At 53.6% G+C, this 23,679-nt stretch overlaps 1 protein-coding gene across 1 annotated transcript in view; it reads left to right on the top strand.

The window, feature by feature from the left end:
• The window catches only part of LOC140430605 (ATP-binding cassette sub-family C member 12-like), a 206,062-nt gene that overhangs the window by 54,833 nt on the left and 127,550 nt on the right, over positions 1-23,679 (top strand). Inside the window, exons 6-11 of the mRNA XM_072518197.1 lie at positions 3,457-3,604; positions 17,092-17,240; positions 17,347-17,454; positions 17,587-17,844; positions 17,941-18,012; positions 19,808-19,932. Of these exons, the coding sequence (XP_072374298.1) occupies positions 3,457-3,604; positions 17,092-17,240; positions 17,347-17,454; positions 17,587-17,844; positions 17,941-18,012; positions 19,808-19,932 (860 nt within the window). The remainder of the gene's footprint in view (positions 1-3,456; positions 3,605-17,091; positions 17,241-17,346; positions 17,455-17,586; positions 17,845-17,940; positions 18,013-19,807; positions 19,933-23,679) is intronic.

Raw genomic sequence — 23,679 nt, 5'->3', positions numbered from 1 at the left:
GTCCCGCCGGCGTAAATTAAACCACCTACCTTACTGGCGGGACAAGGCGGCGCGGGCGGGCTCCAGGGTCCTGGGGGGGGCGCAGGGCGATCTGGCCCCGGGGGGTGCCCCCACGATGGCCTGGCCCGCAATTGGGGCCCACCGATCCGCGGGCGGACCTGTGCCGTGGGGGCACTCTTTCCCTTCCGCCTTTGCCACGGTCTCCACCATGGCGGACGCGGAAGAGACTCCCTCCACAGCGCATGCGTGGGGATGCCGTGAGCGGCCGCTAACGCTCCCGCGCATGCGCCGCCTGGCAATGCCATTTCCGTGCCAGCTGGCGGGGCACCAATCAGTCCGGCGCGGGCCTAGCCCCTCAAGGTTAGGGCTCTGCCCCCCAAGATGCCGAGGATTCCGCACCTTTGGGGCGGCGCAATGACCGACTGAGTTGCGCGGTTTTTGGCGCCGGTCGGCGGACATCGCGCCGATACCGGAGAATTTCACCCATGGTTCCCAACATGGATCAACAGGAAACTCGACTCGTCTTTAACCTGCCATTAAGTTTAGAACAAAACACCAAACTAATTTCCTGCTGGCAGGAAACAGATTTTCTTCGATCATGCTGAACGTTATGCCAAGCCATTGGCAGGAACAGAAAACTCCACCCAAGGGACAACATTTTCGGCAAAGACCGATGGCAAGTGGAAAAAGCGGTGTTGAAACTGCCAATGTCAATGGCACCCTGGAACCAATCCGGTGCCCTCCCAGCACTGCCTGGGCACTATCCCTGGCACTGCCCCCAGCATTATCTGTGCACAGCCTTCCGGCACTATCTGAGCACTGCTCCCTGGGATTACCCAGACATTGCCCCTAGCACTATCTGAACATTGCCTCTTGGGATTACCCAGACGCTGCCTCCTGGCACTATCTGAACACTGCCCCCGGCACTATCAGAGCACTGCCCCCTGGCGGTATCTGAGCACTGCCCCCTGGTATTACCCAGGCACTGCCCCCGGCACTATCTGAGCACTGTCCCCTGGCATTACCCAGGCACTGCCCCTGGCACTATCAGAGCACTGCCCCTGGTGGTATCTGAGCACTGCCCCCTGGTATTACCCAGGCACTGCCCCGGCACTATCTGAGCACTGCCCCCTGGTATTACCCAGGCACTGCCCCCGGCACTACCAGAGCACTGCCCCTGGCGGTATCTGAGCACTGCCCCCTGGTATTACCCAGGCACTGCCCCCGGCACTATCAGAGCACTGGCCCTGGCGGTATCTGAGCACTGCCCCCTGGTATTACCCAGGCACTGCCCCCGGCACTATCAGAGCACTGCCCCTGCCGGTATCTGAGCACTGCCCCCTGGTATTACCCAGGCACTGCCCCCGGCACTATCAGAGCACTGCCCCTGGCGGTATCTGAGCACGGTCCCCTGGCATTACCCAGGCACTGCCCCCGGCACTATCAGAGCACTGTCCCCTGGCATTACCCAGGAACTGCCCCGGCAATATCTGAGCACTGCCCATTGCGGTATCTGAGCACTGCCCCCTGATATTACCCAGGCACTGCCCCCGGCACTATCTGAGCACTGTCCCCTGGCATTACCCAAACACTGCCCCAGCACTAACTGAGCACTGTCCCCTGGCATTACCCAGGCACTGCCCCATTAACTATCTGAGCACTGTCCCCTGGCATTACCCAGACACTGCCCCGGCACTATCTGAACACTGCCCCCTGATATTACCCAGACACTGCCCCAGCACTAACTGAGCACTGTCCCCTGGCATTACCCAGGCACTGCCCCATTAACTATCTGAGCACTGCGCCCTGGTATCACCCAGACACTGCCCCGACACTATCTGAGCACTGCGCCCTGGTATTACCCAGACACTGCCCCCGGCACTATCTGAGCACTGCGCCCTGGTATTACCCAGGCACTGCCCCGGCACTATCTGAGCACTACGCCCTGGTATTACCCAGACCCTGCCCCGGCACTATCTGAGCACTGCGCCCTGGTATTACCCAGGCACTGCCCCCGGCACTATCTGAGCACTGCCTCAGCACTATCTGAGCACTGCACCCTGGCATTAACCAAACACTGTCCCTGGCACTATCTGAGCACTGCGCCCTGGCAATATCCAGACACTGCCCCTGGCACTATCTGAGCTTTGCCCCCTGGCACTATCTGAGCACTGCCCCAGCACTAACTGAGCACTGAGCCCTGACATTACCCAAACACTGCCCCAGCACTAACTGAGCACTGTCCCCTGGCATTACCCAGGCACTGCCCCATTAACTATCTGAGCACTGCGCCCTGGTATTACCCAGACACTGCCCCTGGCACTATCTGAGCTCTGCCCCGGCACTATCTGCGCTCTGCCCCTGGTACTATCTGAGCACTGCCCCCTGACACTGAGCACTGCCCCTGGTATCACCTAGGCACCGCCTCCTGGCACTATCTCAGCACTGCCCCCGCCACTATCTGAGCACTGCCCCTGGCACTATCTGAGCTCTGCCCCGGCACTATCTGAGCACTGCCCCCTGCCACTATCTGAGCACTGCCCCCTGCCACTATCTGAGCACTATCTGAGCTCTGCCCCGGCACTATCTGAGCACTGCCCCCTGGCACTATCTGAGCACTGCCCCCTGGCACTATCTGAGCACTGCCCCGGCACTATATGAGCACTGCCCCTGGCACTATCTGAGCTCTGTGCCGGCACTATCTGAGCACTGCCCCCTGGCACTATCTGAGCACTGCCCCTGGCACTATCTGAGCACTGCCCCTGGCACTATCTGAGCACTGCCCCCTGGCACTATCTGAGCACTGCCCCCTGGCACTATCTGAGCACTGCCCCGGCACTATATGAGCACTGCCCCTGGCACTATCTGAGCTCTGTGCCGGCACTATCTGAGCACTGCCCCCTGGCACTATCTGAGCACTGCCCCTGGCACTATCTGAGCACTGCCCCTGGCACTATCTGAGCACTGCCCCCTGGCACTATCTGAGCACTGCCCCCTGGCACTATCTGAGCACTGCCCCCTGGCACTATCTGAGCTCTGCCCCGGCACTATCTGAGCACTGCCCCCTGGCACTATCTGAGCACTGCCCCTGGCATTACCCAGACACCGCCCTCGCCATTTTCTTTGCTTTTTTGGGATGTTCCCATATTCTTCCCAGTGTTTTCTTACTTACTCTCGCCAAAGGTTCAGCAAAGTATGTCTTTCTTGCTATTTCAATTCATGTTGCCTCATTAATCTACTTAGTGCCATCTTTGCTTAATCTGCATTTCCCTGTCAAGAATATATATTTATCCTTATTCTTGGAAGTATCTCTTGACAGGTGTTCCATTTGTCCAGCTGATATTATCTTGTGTGCCCTCCCCAATCAAATAACTCGAAATTAAGAAACTGGTTTATGAAACTGGCAGACAGTAACATTGTAATGGATTATTTCTGTGTGTTTCTTATTGGTTTCAGATGCTCATGGCACAACTTACCACAGCATTCCGACGCAAAGCCATTGGCCAGACAGACACTCGGGTGCGATTAATGAGTGAAGTGTTGACACATATAAAACTGATAAAAATGTATGCATGGGAAAAATCATTTGCACGTTCTATTAGCGGTAAGATAACACAATTTTCAGTTAATTGAAATAAGAGATATCATTCATTAGAACTATGATCTTTTAAAAAAAAAAATGTATTTTGTTACAAACATGTATTAAAACAGGTTACAGCACTTAAACACCCCGGGAAACATACTTCCCATCAACTATACAGTTGACATTTTTTCCCCTTTCACCGCACCCCCCCCTCGACGAACAGCTCCTCAAACACGGTCACAAACATTCCCACCTTTTCTCAAACGCTCTGCAGACCCCCTTAAATCATATTTTATCTTCCCCAACCGCAGGAAGTCATACAGGTCACCCAACCAAGCCGTTCCCCCCGGTGGTAATGCTGACCGCTACTCCAGTAAAATTCACTGCCGTGCAATCAGAGAGGTGAAGGCGACGACATCGTCCTTCCTCCTCTCCATGAGCTCCGGCTTCTCTGAAACCCCGAATATCGCCACCAAAGGGCCCGGGTCCACCACCTCCTCCACCTCCTCCACTATCCTGGCTAAGACCCTGAACACGACTCTGTATTTTGGGTTTTTTTTTTTGGCGGGAGGGCTCTTTTTTTTCAGTGGGGACGTTGTTTGCTTAGTTCACCTCTGTTTATCATGGGGGGGTTTGTTTTTTTGGTGGGAGGGCTCTTTTTTTCTCAGTGGGGACTTTGTTTTTGTGCTTCACCTCTTTTTCGGTTTTGTTTTTTGTGTGGGAGGGTTCTTTTTTTTTCTCAGTGGGGATTTGGTTTTCTTGGTTCACTGCTCTTTTTCGGATCCTTTTTGTTTTGCTCTCTTGGGTGGGAGGGTTCTTCTTTTTTTTTACTTAATCTTTCTTTGTCTCTCTTTTCCGGGGGGCTCCCCCCCTCTTTTTTGTTCTCTCACTTTTTCCTTCCTCTTTTTCTCACTCTCCTTCCACAGCACCGTGAAATGATCTTTGTTTTGTTTGGTTTCGTTTTTTTTAAACTCACTAAAACTCCCACCGATCTGTTCCCCGAACGTGAAGAACACAGGAGATGAAAGAAGGATAAATAAAATGACGGAAAAAGTCAGGCCGGAAGCCATATGGGGACCAGAAGTGGAAGGGGCCTGGAATGGAGGCAATTGGACGAGCGGACCAGCGCACGACGCAGTGGAACGCAAGTCTCGCCGGAGCGAAAAAGGGCAGAATAGCCAAGTACAAAACCCTCCCTCATCGGGAGGGAACTGGACGGCGGCATCCTTCTCGGAGGCAATGAAAGAACACTGTCAAGAAATCAAAACGGACATAGAGGCCGCGATTAAAGTTGCGCTTGCTGAAACTCTGGTGCAAATACAGATTGCTCTGAGCAGGGCCGAAAAGAAACTGGAGGCCCAAGAAGCCACCATCAAAGACCTTGAAAGAGCCGCAACCGACCAAAGTGACCAGATCGTGGCACGGGAAAAGGAGGTGAAGAGACTGGCCGCATTGCAGGGTAACCTGAGGAGGAAGGTCGAGGACCAGAAATAGACAGGGTTCACCGGTCGCTGCGACCGAAACCCAAGGCCAGTGAACAACCAAGGGCCATCATAGCCAAAGTACGCGATACCAGTACCGGAAAATCATTCTGCACTGGGGCAGGCAGTCCAGGAACTGCATTTGGGAAGGATACGAACTCCGAATTTATCAGGAAATTGGGGCTGACCTGGTCAAGTGCAGGGCTGAATTTAACAGGGCTGATGCACAATCAATAACCTCAGAAATGAGATTGGAGACAATTGAAGGCTTTAATACGCTAGATGTTTCCCCCAGCAGCGCAGGTACAGAAGAAAGCTGCTGGGGCAGCACGGGCTCTTATACCCCGCCTTGCAAGGTGGAGCTAACATGCAAGCTTATCCAATGGAACAAGTACATTCTCCACCAATGGTATTCCGGCATTACTAGGTACCATAATCTTCCTAACACAGACTACCACATTCACCCCCTGTTAAAAACGAGTCTGGTGGGGGTGGTGGCTTCGTATTACAACATGGTAGAAGTGGTAGAAGTTATAGTTATGAAGGTACTGTAATGCCTCCCTACAGCGTTTTGCCTCATTACAACTTTTAACTATTTACAACAGTAATGTACATTTCAAAAGGAAGCAATTAGTCGATCGGGGGCCCTGGTAGTCCTTTACGATCGTCGTAGCTTTGGTGGTGATATCGGTGGAGGTTCTGGCGTCTGTGACTCCGGGTGCGTGGTTTTGGCTTCTGCGGCGGCTTCATCACTCCTAGAAATGGCTGGTGGAATGGCCGACTGGCCTGGGAAGGAGGCAGCTGTGGGGTGCGCTGGTGGGCAGGGCCTAGACGGGGCAGGTGGAAGAACCGATCCACCTGGGAAGGTGGCGGCTATGGGGTGCGCCTGTGGGTGGGAGGGTGGTGCTGGTGGCAGGGGGTTGTATGGGGATCCAGCGGGCGCCAGGTCCCGTAGGGAGACCGTATCCTGTTGGATGTCGGGGTACGCCACGTAGGCGTACTGAGGGTTAGCGTGGAGGAGATGGACCTTCTCGACCAATAGGTCCGATTTGTGCGCTCGCATGTGTTTTTGGAGCAGGACGGGTCCGGGAGCTGCCAGCCAGGTCGGGAGTGAGGTCCCAGAGGAGGACTTCCTGGGGAAGACAAGGAGACGTTTGTGAGGTGTTTGGTTGGTCGTGGTACACAGCAGTGACCGGTTGGAGTGGAGGGCATCCGGGAGGACTTCCTGCCAGCGGGAGACTGGGAGATTCCTGGACCGCAGGGCCAGTGGGACGATCTTCCAGACCGTTCCGTTCTCCCTCTCTACCTGTCCGTTACGCCGGGGGTTGTAACTGGTCGTCCTGCTCGAGGCGATGCCCTCGCTGAGCAGGAATTGACGTAGTTCGGCGCCCATAAAGGAGGACCCCCTATCACTATGTATGTAGGCGGGGAACCCGAACAGCGTAAAGATACCATGGAGGGCTTTAATGACGGTGGTTGCGGTCATGTCGGGGCAGTGGATGACGAATGTGAACCGGGAGTACTCATCAATCACGTTCAGGAAGTACGTGTTGCGGTTGGTGGAGGGGAGGGGGCCTTTGAAATCCATACTGAGGCGTTCAAAGGGACGGGAAGCTTTTATCAGGTGCACTTTCTCTGGCCGGTAGAAATACGGTTTGCACTCCGTGCAGATTTGGCAGTCCCTGGTGGCTGTCCTGACCTCCTCGATGGAGTAGGGCAGGTTACGGGTCTTGATGGAGTGGAAAAATCGAGTGAAAAATGCCCGGGTGGCAGAGGTCCTCGTGGAGGACTCGGAGGCGGTCCACTTGTGCGTTGGCACATGTGCCGCGGGATAGGGCATCAGAAGGCTTGTTTAGCTTCCTGGGACGATACAGGATCTCATAGTTATAGGTGGAGAGTTCGATCCTCCACCGTAAGATCTTTTTGTTTTTTATCTTGCCCCGCTGTGCATTATCGAACATGAAAGCAACTGACCGTTGGTCAGTGAGGAGAGTGAATCTCCTGCCGGCCAGGTAATGCCTCCAATGTCGCACAGCTTCTACTATGGCCTGGGCCTCCTTTTCTACTGAGGAATGGCGGATTTGGAAGGCGTGGAGGGTGCGTGAGAAGAAGACCACGGGTCTGCCCGCTTGGTTGAGGGTGGCCGCCAGTGCTAATTCGGACGCGTCGCTCTAGACCTGGAAGGGGAGGGACTTGTCGATGGCGTGCATCGTGGCCTTTGCAATATCTGCTTTGATGCGGCTGAAGGCCTGGCGGGCCTCTAACGACAGGGGAAAAACTGTGGATTGGATCAGTGGACGGGTAACCTCAGAAATGAGATTGGAGATAATTGAAGGCTTCAATATGCTAGATGTTTCCCCCAGCAGCGCAGGTACAGAAGAAAGCTGCTGGGGCACGACGGGCTCTTGTACCCCGTCTTGCAAGGTGGAACTAACATGCAAGCTTATCCAATGGAACAAGTTCATTCTCCACCAATGGTATTCCGGCATTACTAGGTACCGTAATCCTCCTAACATAGACTACCACAAGGTCGAAGGCAGCGCTGTACAAAAGCAGTGTACGTTTCGGAATGTTGTACCCAGCCAAGCTCTGGGTCACATACCAGGGCAAAGATCATTCTTTTACGGCCTCGGCTGAAGCTGATAAGTTTGCCGCAGTTTGTAGACTGGAGCAGCGACAACAGGAGAGGCAGGGGAGTGACCAGGCAAAGAAAGGCAGCGTGGTAGCAAACCAACAAGACAGGGGGGTGGGGGGAGAAAAGAACCTCTACCCTCCTCCACCGCCCCCCCCCCCCCCACCCACCATAACCCACACGAACTATGAACCGCCACCCAAATGACCGCTGCAGGAGGAAGAGGGTGGCCCTTTTCGTGCAGACGAGGGCAAGGCAGAAGGAAGGGGGAGGAACAAGCGTAGGGCAAGAAGGGGAAAGAACAGACCGAACCACAGAGAGTGAGTGGGAGGACAACAGGTCAGTAACTCCCGGAAGGACGGTCACCACACTAGCGTGAGAGCTAGCGCTGGGAGCATGCAGCAGATAGAGGCCGCGGCGGCCCCCCAACGGGGGGGGGGGGACAGTGCCTGGCCGGGGGAGGGTGGGGGATGGAGGATAGGAACAAGCAGCGGGGATGGCGAAGCAAAGGAGAAAAAGAGCTGGGGGAAGGGGGACGTGGTGTGGGGGGGGGGGGGGGGGGGGGGGAGTGAAAGGGGATGGGAGAGGGGGGGACGGGAAGCGGGGTTCATAGGGAAAGGGTCAGGAATGGAGCGAAACAGAAAATATGGCTACATAGGGCCACAACCTGGGGCCTGGAACAAAGAAGCACTGCAGACAACACCCCAGTATGGTCTCTGGGCGAAGGGAGATCTTGGAGTAGAGGGGTCCACCTATGTGGCGAACACACTATTGGCGGCCATGTTGGGTGCCCCCTGGACAAAGGGAAACTCCGGAGCACATGGATGCGACCACATGGGGAGGACAGTGATAGCGGCCATCTTGGACGGCCCCTTAATAAAGGGAAACCCCGGAGTGAAAGGGCACGTCCACTAGGTAAGTATGGTTAATCCCACAGGAGCGGGAGGACAAACAAACCCCACCAGGATAGTCACCTGGAACGTCAGGGGGCTTAACGGCCCAGTGAAAAGATCCAGAGTCTTCACCCACCTAAAAAAATGAGAACTGACATAGTTTACCTCCAGGAGACACACCTGAGAGAACAGGACCGACAGCGAATAAGGAAGGGCTGGCTGGGACAGACTTATCATTCCTGCTATGGGGCGAGGGCCAGGGGGGGTAGCGATTCTGTTAAATAAGAGGACAATGTTTAAGGCGACGAAGACGGTAACGGACTCAGCGGGACGGTACGTCGTGGTCAGGGGGGCACCGGTAGTACTTGTCAACGTGTACACTCCCAATTGGGACAACACAAAATTCATTAAAAAGACCATGGGCGAGATTCTCCGACCCCCCAGCGGGTCGGAGATTGGCCGTTGGCCGCCGTGAATTCCGCCCCCGCCGAAGTCTCCAAAGGGAGAAAAGTTGGCGGGGCGTCAATGGCGCCGCAGACCTTGGAGAATGGCACGGGTGGGCGCAAGGCAATCGATTTTGGGCCTGTCGATATTCTCCCGTCCGGATGGGCCGAAGTCCCGCCGACGTGATGACGGGTCACGTCGGCGTAAATCAAACCTCCTTTCAATCGGTGTCAACCTGTGCTCAAGGTTTACGCCGACCAGCGTGGAGGTGGGTGACGGCCTGGGGGGTTGGCCGCTGGAGAGGCGATGGCGTGGCCGCAGTCTGAATGTGTGGGGGAGAGGTTTGTGTAGGGTTTTGTGTGTGTGTGTGCGGCGGAGGGGGGGTGGTTAGAGTGGGCTGGGCTCCGGGGCCGTGCCGGGGAGGAGGATGGGGTCCGTGCCGGGGAGGAGGATGGGGGAGGGTCCGTGCCGGGGAGGGGGGATGGGGGGTCCATGCCGGGGAGGGGGGATGGGGGGTCCGTGCCGGGGAGGGGGGATGGGGGGGTCCGTGCCAGGGAGGGGGGATGGGGGGGTCCGTGCCGGGGAGGGGGGATGGGGGGGTCCGTGCCGGGGAGGAGGATGGGGTCCGTGCCGGGGAGGGAGGAGGATGGGGTCCGTGCCGGGGAGGGAGGAGGATGGGGTCCGTGCCAGGGAGGAGGATGGGGTCCGTGCCGGGGAGGGGGGGTGCGAGGGCAAGTGAGTTAGTCCACCTGGCCAGGTGCCAGCCTCCAACAGTTGGACCCATGCGGTCCATGCCACCTGGCTGGGGGGAGGAGGGGGTATGGGCAATGATGACATGTCGTCGTTCCCCCCCCGCCACCAGGCCGTCATGTTTTCTGATCAGCCAGCGATGTTGGCCGCCATGGCGGCAGCCACTAATGTATGTTGCCCTGGATGAGGAGGAGGAGGAGGAGCGTGCCAGAGAGCCGGCGCAGGCTGCCGCAGAGGGGCAGGCGGGAGCCGCCCGGGCTGGAGGGACACCTGACCGACAGGACGAGGAGGGGGAGGAGGACGTCGCGGCCCCACGGCAACGGAGGCACCCGAGGGCGCCCCGTGTGTACCGGCCCCGGCAGTCATACCAGGACCTCACGGACCGGGAATGCAGAAGGAGACTCCGGATGAGGCGGGAAACCGTGGCACACATCTGCCACCTGCTGGCACACCTGTCACCGCGTGGCACTGGCGGGGGACACCCTCTCCCCGTGTCCGTCAAGGTTACGGTGGCCCTGAACTTTTATGCAACGGGGTCATTCCAGGCACCGAGTGGGGACCTGTCCGGCATATCGCAGACATCGGTGCACCGGTGCATCCGGGCAGTGACAGACGCCCTATATGCCATGGCGCACCGCTACATCTGCTTCCCTGTGGACCGGGCCAGCCAAGATGCCCGGGCCATGGGCTTCTCTGCCGTGGCCGGGTTCCCCATGGTCCAGGGCGCGATTGATGGGATGCACGTCGCCGTGTGGCCACCTGCAGATAACAGGGCCGTGTTCACCAATAGGAAGGGAACCTATTCGATGAACATACAGGTGGTCTGCGACCACCGCATGATGATCCTGCACATCTGCGCCCGTTACACGGGCAGTGTACATGACTCATACGTGTTGTCGCGGTCATACATCACCGGCATGTACGAGGGACGCCATCCCCGGCTGAGGGGCTGGTTGCTGGGCGACAGGGGCTACCCATTGCGATCGTGGCTGATGACGCCTGTACGGAGGCCACGCAATGAGGCGGGGAACCGCTACAATGATGCCCATGTAGCGACAAGGGGAGTGATAGAGAGGTGCTTTGGCGTGGTGAAGATGCGTTTCAGGTGCCTTGACCTCTCTGGGGGCACCCTCTAGTATCGGTCAGATATGGTCGGCCGCATCATTGTGGTGTGCTGCGTCCTGCACAACATAGCCCAGCAGAGGGGCGATGTGCCACAGGCAGAGGAGGGCGGAGTGGAGGAGCAGCAGGAAGAGGCGCAGTCGTCCCCAGATGAGGGGGATGGGGGCAATGGTCAGGGCAGACGGGCTAGACATGGGCGGGTGGCTGTCCACCGTTACCGGCTGGCCCAGCGGGCATGGGACAGGCTGATAGACGCCCGCTTCACTGACTAGATGGGCGTGGGAATCGGGTAATATGGCCACAGACTGCACACCATGGCAACAGCCGACCACCCACACCCCCACCCATCCACCCACCCAGCACCCTCACCCCCCCTCCCCAACCCCCCCCCCCCCCCACCCCACCCGCATGCATACCACCCCCCCATTGCCGATCCACCTGCGGCACAACGGCCGGGCTCACACAGTTGCCGGTGGACGCGTGTCTATCGCAGGCCATGGGGGATGATGACAACCCACCCTGCGATGAGCTCCTGGCTCCACATCGTTGGACTATGTCTGACCCATGGCCACAGTACCACCATCCACCCGGACCATCCCTGCATGCGGCTGTGACACTGCCGCGCACGGTCCCGTCCTCTGCCCGGGGGGATGTTGCTGGTGGCCCAGGGGAAGGGGGCAGACTCACCTGGGGCTGAGGTAAGACCACCCCTCACACACACACTTGCACTCAACGTACATGACACCCCCGCACGCTTTTGACAGAGCACAAAGGCAGCTTCTGTAGGTGTAACATTGACTTTAATAAGCAAAGGAGTCCATGCACGTGCCCTAGCCCCTAAACTCATCTGTGCCCTGCACCCGTGCCAACTTACTCAGTGTCTAATTGTTTGGCCTTATGGGCCCTTTAACTACGTCTACGTGGTTCCCCAGACGGCACAGCAGAACTGGAGGTGGACTCCTGTGATTCCTGCCCTCTGACACAGGATCCCTTTGGTGGCCGTTTCCTGGGGCGTCCTGGCCTAGATGGGCCAGGCTGCGGCCCGGGCGACTGGGATGGCGAGCTGCCAGCCTGTCCTGCCCATTGCCCATACGATGCACCTGGGACGGAAGGGGGGGAGTCCGAGGTGTCGCGGTGTTCCGGGACCTCCCCTACAGGGGGACCCGGGATGGACCACAGCACCTCCTCCTCCCTCGGGGTGCCCGATGGCCCCCAGGCCTCTACATGGGTGGGGGATGCGAACGGACTGGCCATCCGACGCCCCCCCCGACATCTGGCGCTGCCAGTCCTGGAGGCCCATGCTGGTATCGAAGGGGTCTGCAGGTTTACAGCCATGGAGCTCAGGGGATTGGCAAACCCTGTCTGTGACTGTGCGACGCCGGCTCGCACATGGCCAATGGCGCCAATGCCCTCAGCGATGGCCTGCAGAGACTGGGCCATGGCCTGCAGAGACTGGGCCATGGCCTGCAGAGACTGGGCTATGGACTGCTGAGACTGGGCCATGGCGTTGAGCGCCACTGCCATCTGGCGCTGGCACTGGCTCATGGCCTCCTGTGAGAGGGCAGCCCTGTCCTGGGCCATAGGCGCCGCCTGCATGGAAAGCCCCAGGCCTCGCAAACCGTTCCCCATGTCTGACACCGTCGCACCCATTGCCTCCACCGCGGACGCCACCCGTTCGGTGTCGGCCTGGGTGGCACGCATGACCGGCACCACTCCCAGCTCCTGGATGCGGGTGGACTCCTCCAACTGCGACTGCAGCCGCCGCAAGCCGGCCGTCACCCTCTTCGCTCGTCTCCGGTTCGGTGGTTGCATCGGATCTGTGGGTGGGTGTGGTAACTCCAGGAACCCGGGATCCATCTGGGCGACAGATGTTCGCTTGGGCTGGGCTGCCCTCCGACCGCCCGGCCCCTCTGCTGCTCCTACCTCCACCTGCTGTACCGGGACGGCTGTGTTGTGCGCACCAGTGAGTGTACCAGAAGCCTCATCGCTAAAGTGCCCAACCGAGGTGAGTGTTTCTGCGATGGTGGAGGGTGTTGGTGACAGCAGTGGCGTTGTGTCGTGCTCTTCGTCCCACTCTGAGTCCATGGCACTTTGGGGTGGGGGTTCGTCTCCACCCATCCACTCTGTGTCACTGTCCGGTATTTCGTTTTCCTGGGTAGTGCTGTCCTGGGGAGGGGTGTCCTGGGGAGGGGTGTCCTGGGGAGTGGTGTCCTGGGGAGTGGTGTCCTGGGGAGTGGTGTCCTGGCTTGGCTGTGACGGGGGCCTGTGGCTGCCCCTCTCGTCGCTGGGTGGCACACGCCTGCGCCGTCGCACCCGCACGAGACGGGGGCGTCGTCTCCCTGTTGCTCCAGGTCTCTCCGTCTCCAGTGGTCTCCAAGGGACATCCTGCGGGCGTCGCATGCCGGAGGGTCCGGGTCTCTCCGTCTCCCGTGGTGTGCGAGGGGCATCCTGCGGGCGTTGCATGCTGGAGGGTCCGGGTCTCTCCGTCTCTCGTGGCCTCCGAGGGGCATCATGCGGGTGTCACATGCCAGAGGGTCCGGGTCTCTCTGTCTCCCGTGGCCTCCGAGGGGCATCCTGCGGGCGGTCTGCATCTGCGGGGATGGGTGCCTCGACGTTTGCTCCTGCGATACACAATGAAGCATGCATGGTGAGACATGCAGGCAGTAATCAGGTGATATGGGGGAGGGGGATATAGGGGAGGGGGGATATGGGGACGGGCTGTCGGTGGCTCACTTGCTAATATGCCCCCGACCTCTGCATCAGCAACCTCCCGGTCCTCAGGTCCGCCAGCCAGTTCCAGGGCCCTTTCCTCGTGTTCGGTCAGTGGCCTCTCATCAGCGGGGCCTCCTACAGTCCTCACATGCTCCCTGGTGTTGTGTGCGCGCTTCTCCTGTGGGGGGTGGTGGCAGGGGTAAAAGGCAACAGTGTTAGACAGGTATATGAATGCACGCCATCGGTTGCGCGTGCATTGCAGAGGTTAAGGTTAGGGCTGGATTCACTTGGGGAAATGGAGGAAGGAAGATATGGGGGAGGGGGGGATATGGGGGAGGGGGCATATGGGGGATATGGAGGAGGGGGGATATGGGGGAGGGGGGATATGGAGGATGGGGGATATGAGGGAGGGGGGATATGGGGGATATGGGGGAGGGGGGATATGATGGATGGGGGATATGGATATCGGGCAGGGGGGGGAGGCTCACCCTGCCTGCTCTGACGAGGTCGTTCACCTTCTTGTGGCACTGGGCGCCTGTCCGTGGTGTCAGAGCCACAGCGCTGACGGCCTCTGCCACCTCCCTCCTCAGACGCCGGTTGTGGCGTGGGGCAACTCTGCGGCCGTGTCCGGGATACAAGGCCTCCCTCCTCTGCTCCACTGCGTCCCGGAGCGCCTCCACATCGCGTGACTGGAACCTCGGGGCTGAGCGGCGGGCGGCCATCTGGTCGGGTGTTCCAGTCGGGTGTTCCGGTTGGGTGGGGGGGGGAGCAGTGGATCCTGATGAGCCGTCACGCCGTGTGGCGCGTATGACGGCTCATCAGGACCCACTGCTCCCCCCCCACCCGACCGGAACACCCGACCGGATGGCCGCCCGCCGCTTTTGCGAGACTTTGCGACGTTTGGGGCGGCGTGATGAAGGTCGGATTTGCGCCGTTTTTGGCGCCGATCGGCGGACTTTCACCGATAACGGAGAATTTCACCCCATGGCGGAAATCCCTGACATAGACACACACCGACTGATCATGGGGGGGAACTACAGGACCCAAAGACAGACAGGTCGTACCCCAGAACAGGGAAGACCTCTAACATGGCGAAGGAACTCGGTCGCTTCATGGGGCAGTTCGGGGCAATGGATCCATGGAGGTTCACCCACCCAGGGGGGAAGGAGTTCTCCTTCTTCACCCCAGTCCACAACGTATACTCGAGGATTGACTTCTTTGTGGTCGGAAAATCGGTGCTCCCAGGACTGGTCAAGGTGGAATACTCTGCAATCGTAATCTCCGACCACGCTCCATTACACAGATGTGAGGGTGGAGACAGGCAGTACCGAACGTCCCACATGGAGGTTGGACACAACCCTACTGGCCGACAAGGCCTTCAGCGAGAGGGGATCACAGGCCCTAGTGGATACACGACAAATGACCAAAACAGGGAGTTCTCACCCTCCACGTTCTGGGAGGCACTAAAGGCTGTGATTAGAGGGGGAATTATCGCCTTTAAAGTGCGAAGGGATAGAGAGGAGAGAGCGGCTAGGCAGCAGCTGGTCGACTCCATACTGGAAGTAGACCGTAAATACTCAGATGCCCCGAACGTAGAGCTCTTGGCGGAGAGGAAAAAGCTACAAATGAACTTTGACCTGCTCTCCACGAGGAAAGCAGTACACCCATTCCGCCAGGCACGGGGGACCCTACACAAACACGGGGACAAAGCCAGCTGCCTGTTGGCGCACCAGCTGAGAAAGCAGGCAGTCACCAGAGAGATTGCGCAAATTGGGGACAACAGAGGCCCGCTAGAAACGGACCCAGACAAGGTTAACAAGACCTTCAAAGACTTTTACCGGGGACTGTACACCTCAGAGCCCCCACCAGAAGGAAGACTTGGCGTTCGAAATAGGGTGGGAACACTGGAGCAAAGCACTGCACAGGGTCAACTCTACCTCCACATGCGCAAGGCTCAACCTAATGCAGCTAAAAGTGGTACATAGAGCCCACTTGACCAGAACCCGAATGAGTAGGTTCTTCCCGGAGGTGGAGGATAGATGCGAACGGTGCCAAGGAGGCCCGGCCAACCACGCCCACATGTTCTGGTCTTGCCCCAGACTTGCTGGGTACCGGACAACCTTCTTCGAGGCAACGTCCAAAGTGGTGGGGATGAGGGTGGAGCCATGCCTGAAAGTAGCGGTCTTCGGGATATCAGACCAGCCAGATCACTTCATTAGGAGGAGGGCTGATGCCCTTGCCTTTACCTCCCTGATCGCCCGCCGTGGAATCCTGCTTGGTTGGCGATCAGCAGCACCACCCAAAGCTGCAGACTGGCTGTCCGACCTATCGGAATTTCTCCAAATGGAGAAAATCAAATTCACCATCCGGTGAAGATGGCTTCCACAAAAAATGGTAGCCATTCACAGACTGTTCCGAGACCTGTTTGTGGACAACACATAAATAAATAAATAGCCAGTAGCCAGGGGGAAATAGCCAGGACAAGATAGAAAGAGGAAAGCGAGGGAGGACCGGGCAGCAGGCGGGGGTGGGGGGGGGTGGCAGGGGCAAGGTGAGGAAGCCAAACCCAGCGAGAAAAAGGGGGGGAAGAGATGGGGGGGGGGGGGGGGTCAAGGAGAGAGGAGCTGGGGGGGGGGGGGGGGGAATAGGGAGGATTGTATGCTGAGCCAGCCACACGACAACAGACTGTAAACAGAGAAACCTAAGATGAATCTTTGTGACTGTACAATAGATGAAAACGAACAGTAATGTATATAATTTTGAAAATGGCAATAAAAATTTTTTTTTAAAAGATCGCAAATACTCCCACCCAGAATCTTCCCAATTTTACGCAACCCCAAAACATGTGCGCATGATTCGCTGGCCCCCGCCTTCATCTCTCATACTCAACTCCTAGCCCCTGAAAGAACCCACTCATTCTCACCTGAGTCATATGCACACTGTGCACCACATTAAACTGTATCAGGCTCATCTTTGCATAGGAGAAGGTCCCGTTTACCCTCACTCGTCTTACACAGCGCCTCACTCCATACTCCCCAATTGATCTCCCCTCCCAACTCCCCTTCCCATTTCTCCTTGATTTTCACCACCCACCCACCTCCCTGCTCCTCCAGCCACTTGTATATATCCCCAATTCTTTCTTCCCCTTCCACATAGAACTATGATCTTGACATTTATTTTATATACACATAAAAGCATATTTTAACTACAAACCTGTTCCAAATAAAAAGCTATTCCAAAGTGCCCACAATTCTGTGATGCAACTGTGAAAGTTATGTTCAACAAACTCATTTGTACATAATCGTATTTAAAGCAAACATGTTAGCAGCTTTATATTTTCTTTAAAATGAAACAATGAAAAAGCATAATTTCCCAGGAAGAAAACTTTCAAGTATTACACATTTCATGGATGCTATAGGACTCAAAACCCCTGCTTTGATGTGGACAATTTGTCTTTATCATTTTCTAAAACAGATGTGCGAAAAGATGAACAAAAAATATTAGAAAAAGCAGGATATGTTCAGAGTGTGAATAATTCAATTACCCCCGTTGTACCGACATTGGCCACAGTCCTCGCATTTATGGTACACACACAGCTGCGATATGATTTGACTGCATCCACGGTAAGAGGAAATGGAGAGAGCATTGATTGTGCACTGAGTGAAAGGTAATCCTGACTGGTTGCAAATCCATTCCTTTAAACTTTACAATTCATTTATCTCATCACAGGCATTTACTGTGATTGCCATTTTCAACGCAATGAAATTTGCATTGGGTATTTTGCCATTTTCAGTTAAAGCATTCGCAGAGGCTAAAGTTTCTTTACAAAGACTAAAGGTAAATCAGTACCTTTGCTAATAATTTTACATTTGTTGCTTTAAATATATACGCGCAAGTTGCTTTTGGAAACATAATTAAACAATTCTCAATATTCTCATTCAGATTTGTAAACTCATTTTCCATTATTAGAAAATCCTGGTCATGAAAGATCCTGTTGTATATGTGAAAAATTTGCAAGACTCTCCATATGCAGTGCTGATGGAAAATGCTTCACTTTCATGGGACAACACAAATGGCAATGGGGAATCAAATCCTGCCGACAAGATTTCACACGGAAAAAATGTTTTTGGTGCAAATGAAACAAATGAGTCCAGTATTTCTGGTCAATTGCCAGAAATGACACCAAAATCAATGACTCTTAAAAATGTTGACTTCCGTTTGGGCAAGGTACATATTCACAGATATTGCCCCTGTTAAATTTGAACATTTTGTGTTTGACGAGATGTCCAAGAAGCCTAATGAATAACATGATTTTTTTTCCAGGGCTCGCTTTTAGGAGTTTGTGGAAATGTAGGGAGTGGGAAAAGCTCTTTAATATCTGCTCTATTGGGACAGGTAGGCACATTCTGGATTATTTAGTAACAAAAATGAAGATTATTCATTCCATGTGTTTAAAACATTAAAGTGTATGTAAAGTTTGTCCAGTAGCACAACTGGAATTATCAAAGTGTATGTACTTAGATCAAAATAGTTAGGCTTCAATACATATTAACAAAGCATAAAATAAAGTTAAACTTCTCCAAAATTAATTTTTTGCTGATTGTTAAAGTCAAGATATGTGATTGGTTCTATATGTTTTATTTTGTCTATAATATAAATTCATTGAATATCAAATTTTACCGATGACAAAGTTATAGTGAAGCAGTAACCATGCTAGAACTTTGCAGAGACAGCAGGAAGTAAGGAAGAATATTTCCAAAAGGTTTGAGTGCCAAAAGCAGCCAGGAATGTGTGTCAGCAACATGTTTGGCAGGCCACAAGGGCTTCCTCCTTGACTTTACAGGCAGAAGCCCATGAATAAGTAGCTACTGGAGTTGCTGTCCTATGCAGGATAGTCACCCACGCTGAAAACTGCCTGCCCAATCAGAGGCCTGGCAGCTCAGAAAGCTCAGCAGCACCATCAGGAAGGGTGGCAATTGCTGAGGATGAGAAGGACCCTGCAGCCTACACCAAGTAGACCAAAGAAAATTTGAAGAAACCTAAAAACTGTAGTAATGAGAGGCAACCCCTCTGAGGTAATAGCTGAGGGGATATTTGTTACCTTCCCTGCCTGCACTACCACTACCCCCCCCCCCCTCCCCTACATCCACGAATAAAGCAACTTCTCTCCACCCCTGGCATGTTACTACGACGCCATCAGCATTCAGCTAGCGACATTACCGGGGTCGATCTGACATCTGGAAAATGTCAATGGCCTGGTAAAGTAACACTTCATCGGATCCTAAGTTCCCTCCTTGTGGCAGGACATCTGTCCAAAGCCAGTCCCTTGAATGTTCCCCAAGAGTGGAACAGGTTCAAGGAGCCAATCCAGCAGGGCTCACTCCCCCATTCCTGATTTCCAGGCCTCCTCCTGTGGTGATCCTGCCTTGTGAAGGCCAGCAGAATTCTCCCCAAGTGTCAGTCTGGGCTCCACCAGAAAAAAATCAAGTGAGAGTCAATCCCCTGAATTGCAGGAGCAGCAGGAGGAAAGAAATGCACTTGTCAAAGAACTCGGCCACATTTCCCTCCTTTTCTCCTGAAGGGTTGGCAGAGAGCCACTCGAATTTCATGCATGACACTATGGAAGCATCTGGAGACGTTTCATACCACTGTTTGTCCAGTAGCACAACTGGAATTATCATATTGCTTGATTTCATCATTTTCTCTTTGCGTTTTGCACTGCATTTTTTCAAAATTTTCTCAAATTTCCATTGTTTAATTTTTCTTTCCAGTTAATTGAATTTTTCTTTCCCTAAATTTATTTCTCTTTCGGTGTCTAATTTGACTTTAATTCATCCTATTTCCTTCTTTACTAACGCGTCTGTTTTGCTCGCTATCCTTAAATTTAATTGGTTGAAGAGATAGACTACCATTGCAGTCATTCCCCAAGGTTTATGACACCCCCCCACCCCAACCACAGTGTCGCTCTCAATTCACATTTCCAGCAATATGCAATGTCATTCTAATTGGAGGTGAAAGGTGAGAGGAAGAAAAAAACAGCTGTAGGATTTCACCACAAAGTTTCAAAAACTGAGCAAATGAATTCAGGCAACATTTTCAATTATATTTGACCCACTATTTTGAAAGGTAGAAAAGTATTACCAGAGCTCTGGATGATCAACTATAACTTGATTCTTTTTTCCTCATGCAGATGAATTTACAGAAAGGAGTGGTAGCCGCCAATGGATCATTTGCTTTTGTCTCTCAGCAAGCTTGGATATTTCATGGGACTGTCAGAGAAAACATACTATTTGGAAAGATGTATGATGAGGAAAGGTATGTACGATGAGGAAAGGTACATTTGCTGAGTTGATAGGGCACAGTGGCACAGTGGTTAGCACTGCTGCCTCAGTGTCAGGGACCTGGGTTCGATTCCAACCTTGGGTGACCACATTTGAGGAGTTTGCACATTCTTCCTCTGTCTGCCTGGATTTCCTCCGGGTGCTTTTGCTTCCTCCCAAACTCCAAAGATGTGCATGTTACGTGGGATAGCCATGCTAAATTACCCCTTAGTGTCCAAAGATGTGCAGGTTAGGTGGATTGACCATGATCACTGTGCCGAGTCACAGGGATAGGAGGGGAGAATGAGTCTAGGTAGAGTGCTCTTTTGGAGAGTGGTGCAGACTCGATGGGCTGAATGGCCTCCTTCTGCACTGCAAGGATTCTATGATGTAATCTGCTGCACTATTTTGAGATACTGAGGAAGCAAACTTCAGCTTGGGGGAATCACCCTTCAGAAGGTAATCACCAATATTTCAAATGAACCTCTTTGTTAGCATGTCCCTATTATATTGATCGGTTTCAGCTTATATCCTATTCAATAATAGCGAAAGACTATTATTTTGATGCGCCGGAGGAAGCAGATGAGTTTGTAAAGAAACATGGACTGGGAGCGAACTAATTTGTGAATTGTTTGGGGCATTTGTATCTGTATTTATTGTGGATTTTTGTATTGTGCGTGACGAGATGTAGTTGTTGTTGTGGGATTTTTCTGGCTAAGTTTGTAGTTTGTATTTTTGCAGTTGTTTGTGGGATGGGTGTTGGTTTTCTTTTACCCTTTATCTTTTTATATTAAAGTTGGATGTGGGTGGTGGAGCTGGTTGTTGGTATGAGTATTTTTCTGATTTTACCCCGTGCAGGGGTCACCTTGATATCTGTAAAGTTAGTTAATGGGAGCGGATGAAAGGGTGTGTCTGCAGCTCATTACTTTACGTTTTTTTCTTTTACGCAATGAGCTTAAGATTTTTGTTCTTGGTTTATTTTGGGTTGAGGTGGGACGGGGGAAGTGTAGGGGCCTTTGTTCTCCTTTTGGCTGTCTGTTTGTTTATTGGGTTGTGGTGTGACTGGGATGCAGGGTGGGGAGGAGGGAGGGGGACAGGAAAATGCTGACGGTGATGAATTCTTTGTTCTGGTCTGATAGAGGGGATGGCAGCCATCTTGGGTAGCCTTGGATTCGGCACTCTTTGAGTTGCAGTCGGATTATCTCACATGGTGGGTATGACTGGCTGTGGAGCTGGGGTGGGGGTAGAGGGCACCCTGTCCGGTTGATAACTTGGAATTCTAAACGGCCTGTAAAAGAGTCACGGGTGTTTGCGCACCTGAGAAGTTTGAAGGCTAATGTGGTGTTTTTACAGGAGACCTATTTGCAGATCAAGAACAAACAAGGTTACGGAAGGGTTGGGTGGGGCAGGTTTACCGTTTGGGTCTCGATGGCAGGGCTTGGGGGGGCTGTGGTGTTGATCAAGAAGAGGATATCTCTTTCAGCTGCTAAAATATTGGTGGATCCAGGTGAGAGGTATGTAATCGTTAGTGGGTTGTTACCGGGCACATCGGTGGTAGGGTAACGTGTACGCATCGAACTCGGATGATATGGTGTTTATCAATAAGGTGATGGCTTCTATTCCAGAGCTGGATTCACATCAACCAATTCTGGAAAGAACTTCAATTGCGTTTTTGATCCTAGGTTGGATAAGTCAAGTCCTAAGTCTCTCAGTCCATCAGGGGTAGAGAAGGCGATATTGGTCTTTATGAAGCAGACGTGGGGGGGTAGACCTGTGGAGATTTAGCTATCCGAGGGATGAGGAGTTTTCTTTGTTCTGACACATCGATCGGGTCTAATCCCGGATTGACTTCTTTATGGTGGGTAGGTCTCTTCTTCTAAGGGGCAGGATATTCGGCGATTGTTATCTCGGATCTTGCTCCGCACTTTGTGGATCTGATGTTGGAGTTGGGCCCCGCTCAGCGATCTCCATGGAGATTGGGTGTGGCGGTACTGGTGGACAAGGGATTCTGTGAGCGTATATCCTCTGACGTTGGGGAACACAATGGGTTGAATAGAACATAGAACATAGAACATAGAAAATACAGCACAGAACAGGCCCTTCGGCCCACGATGTTGTGCCGAACCTTTGTCCTAGATTAATCATAGATTATCATTGAATTTACAGTGCAGAAGGAGGCCATTCGGCCCTTTGAGTCTGCACCGGCTCTTGGAAAGAGCACCCTACCCAAACTCAACACCTTCACCCAACACCAAGGGCAATTTGGACATTAAGGGCAATTTATCATTGGCCAATTCACCTAACCTGCACATCTTTGGATTGTGGGAGGAAACCGGAGCACCCGGAGGAAACCCACGCAGACACGGGGAGGACGTGCAGACTCCGCACAGTCAGTGACCCAAGCCGGAATCGAACCTGGGACCCTGGAGCTGTGAACAATGCTACCGTGCTGCCCTTGAGAACAAATAAATCTACACTATATCATTTAACCGTAATCCATGTACCTATCCAATAGCTGCTTGAAGGTCCCTAATGTTTCCGACTCAACTACTTCCACAGGCAGTGCATTCCATGCCCCCACTACTCTCTGGGTAAAGAACCTACCTCTGATATCCCTCCTATATCTTCCACCTTTCACCTTAAATTTATGTCCCCTTGTAATGGTTTGTTCCACCCGGGGAAAAAGTCTCTGACTGTCTACTCTATCTATTCCCCTGATCATCTTATAAACCTCTATCAAGTCGCCCCTCATCCTTCTCCGTTCTAATGAGAAAAGGCCTAGCACCCTCAACCTTTCCTCGTAAGACCTACTCTCCATTCCAGGCAACATCCTGGTAAATCTTCTTTGCACCTTTTCCAAAGCTTCCACATCCTTCCTAAAATGAGGCGACCAGAACTGTACACAGTACTCCAAATGTGGCCTTACCAAAGTTTTGTACAGCTGCATCATCACCTCACGGCTCTTAAATTCAATCCCTCTGTTAATGAACGCGAGCACACCATAGGCCTTCTTCACAGCTCTATCCACTTGAGTGGCAACTTTCAAAGATGTATGAACATAGACCCCAAGATCTCTCTGCTCCTCCACATTGCCAAGAACTCTACCGTTAACCCTGTATTCCGCATTCATATTTGTCCTTCCAAAATGGACAACCTCACACTTTTCAGGGTTAAACTCCATCTGCCACTTCTCAGCCCAGCTCTGCATCCTATCTATGTCTCTTTGCAGCCGACAACAGCCCTCCTTACTATCCACAACTCCACCAATCTTCGTATCATCTGCAAATTTACTGACCCACCCTTCAACTCCCTCATCCAAGTCATTAATGAAAATCACAAACAGCAGAGGACCCAGAACTGATCCCTGCGGTACGCCACTGGTAACTGGGATCCAGGCTGAATATTTGCCATCCACCACCACTCTCTGACTTCTATCGGTTAGCCAGTTTGTTATCCAACTGGCCAAATTTCCCACTATCCCATGCCTCCTTACTTTCTGCATAAGCCTACCATGGGGAACTTTATCAAATGCCTTACTAAAATCCATGTACACTACATCCACTGCTTTACCTTCATCCACATGCTTGGTCACCTCCTCAAAGAATTCAATAAGATTTGTAAGGCAAGACCTACCCCTCACAAATCCGTGCTGACTATCCCTAATCAAGCAGTGTCTTTCCAGATGCTCAGAAATCCTATCCTTCAGTACCCTTTCCATTACTTTGCCTACCACCGAAGTAAG

The sequence above is a fragment of the Scyliorhinus torazame genome, chromosome 10 (assembly GCF_047496885.1).
Source record: "Scyliorhinus torazame isolate Kashiwa2021f chromosome 10, sScyTor2.1, whole genome shotgun sequence".
NCBI lineage: Eukaryota > Metazoa > Chordata > Chondrichthyes > Carcharhiniformes > Scyliorhinidae > Scyliorhinus > Scyliorhinus torazame.
Note: the sequence above shows the minus strand (reverse complement) of the source record. Positions and strands in the feature narration are given on the sequence as shown.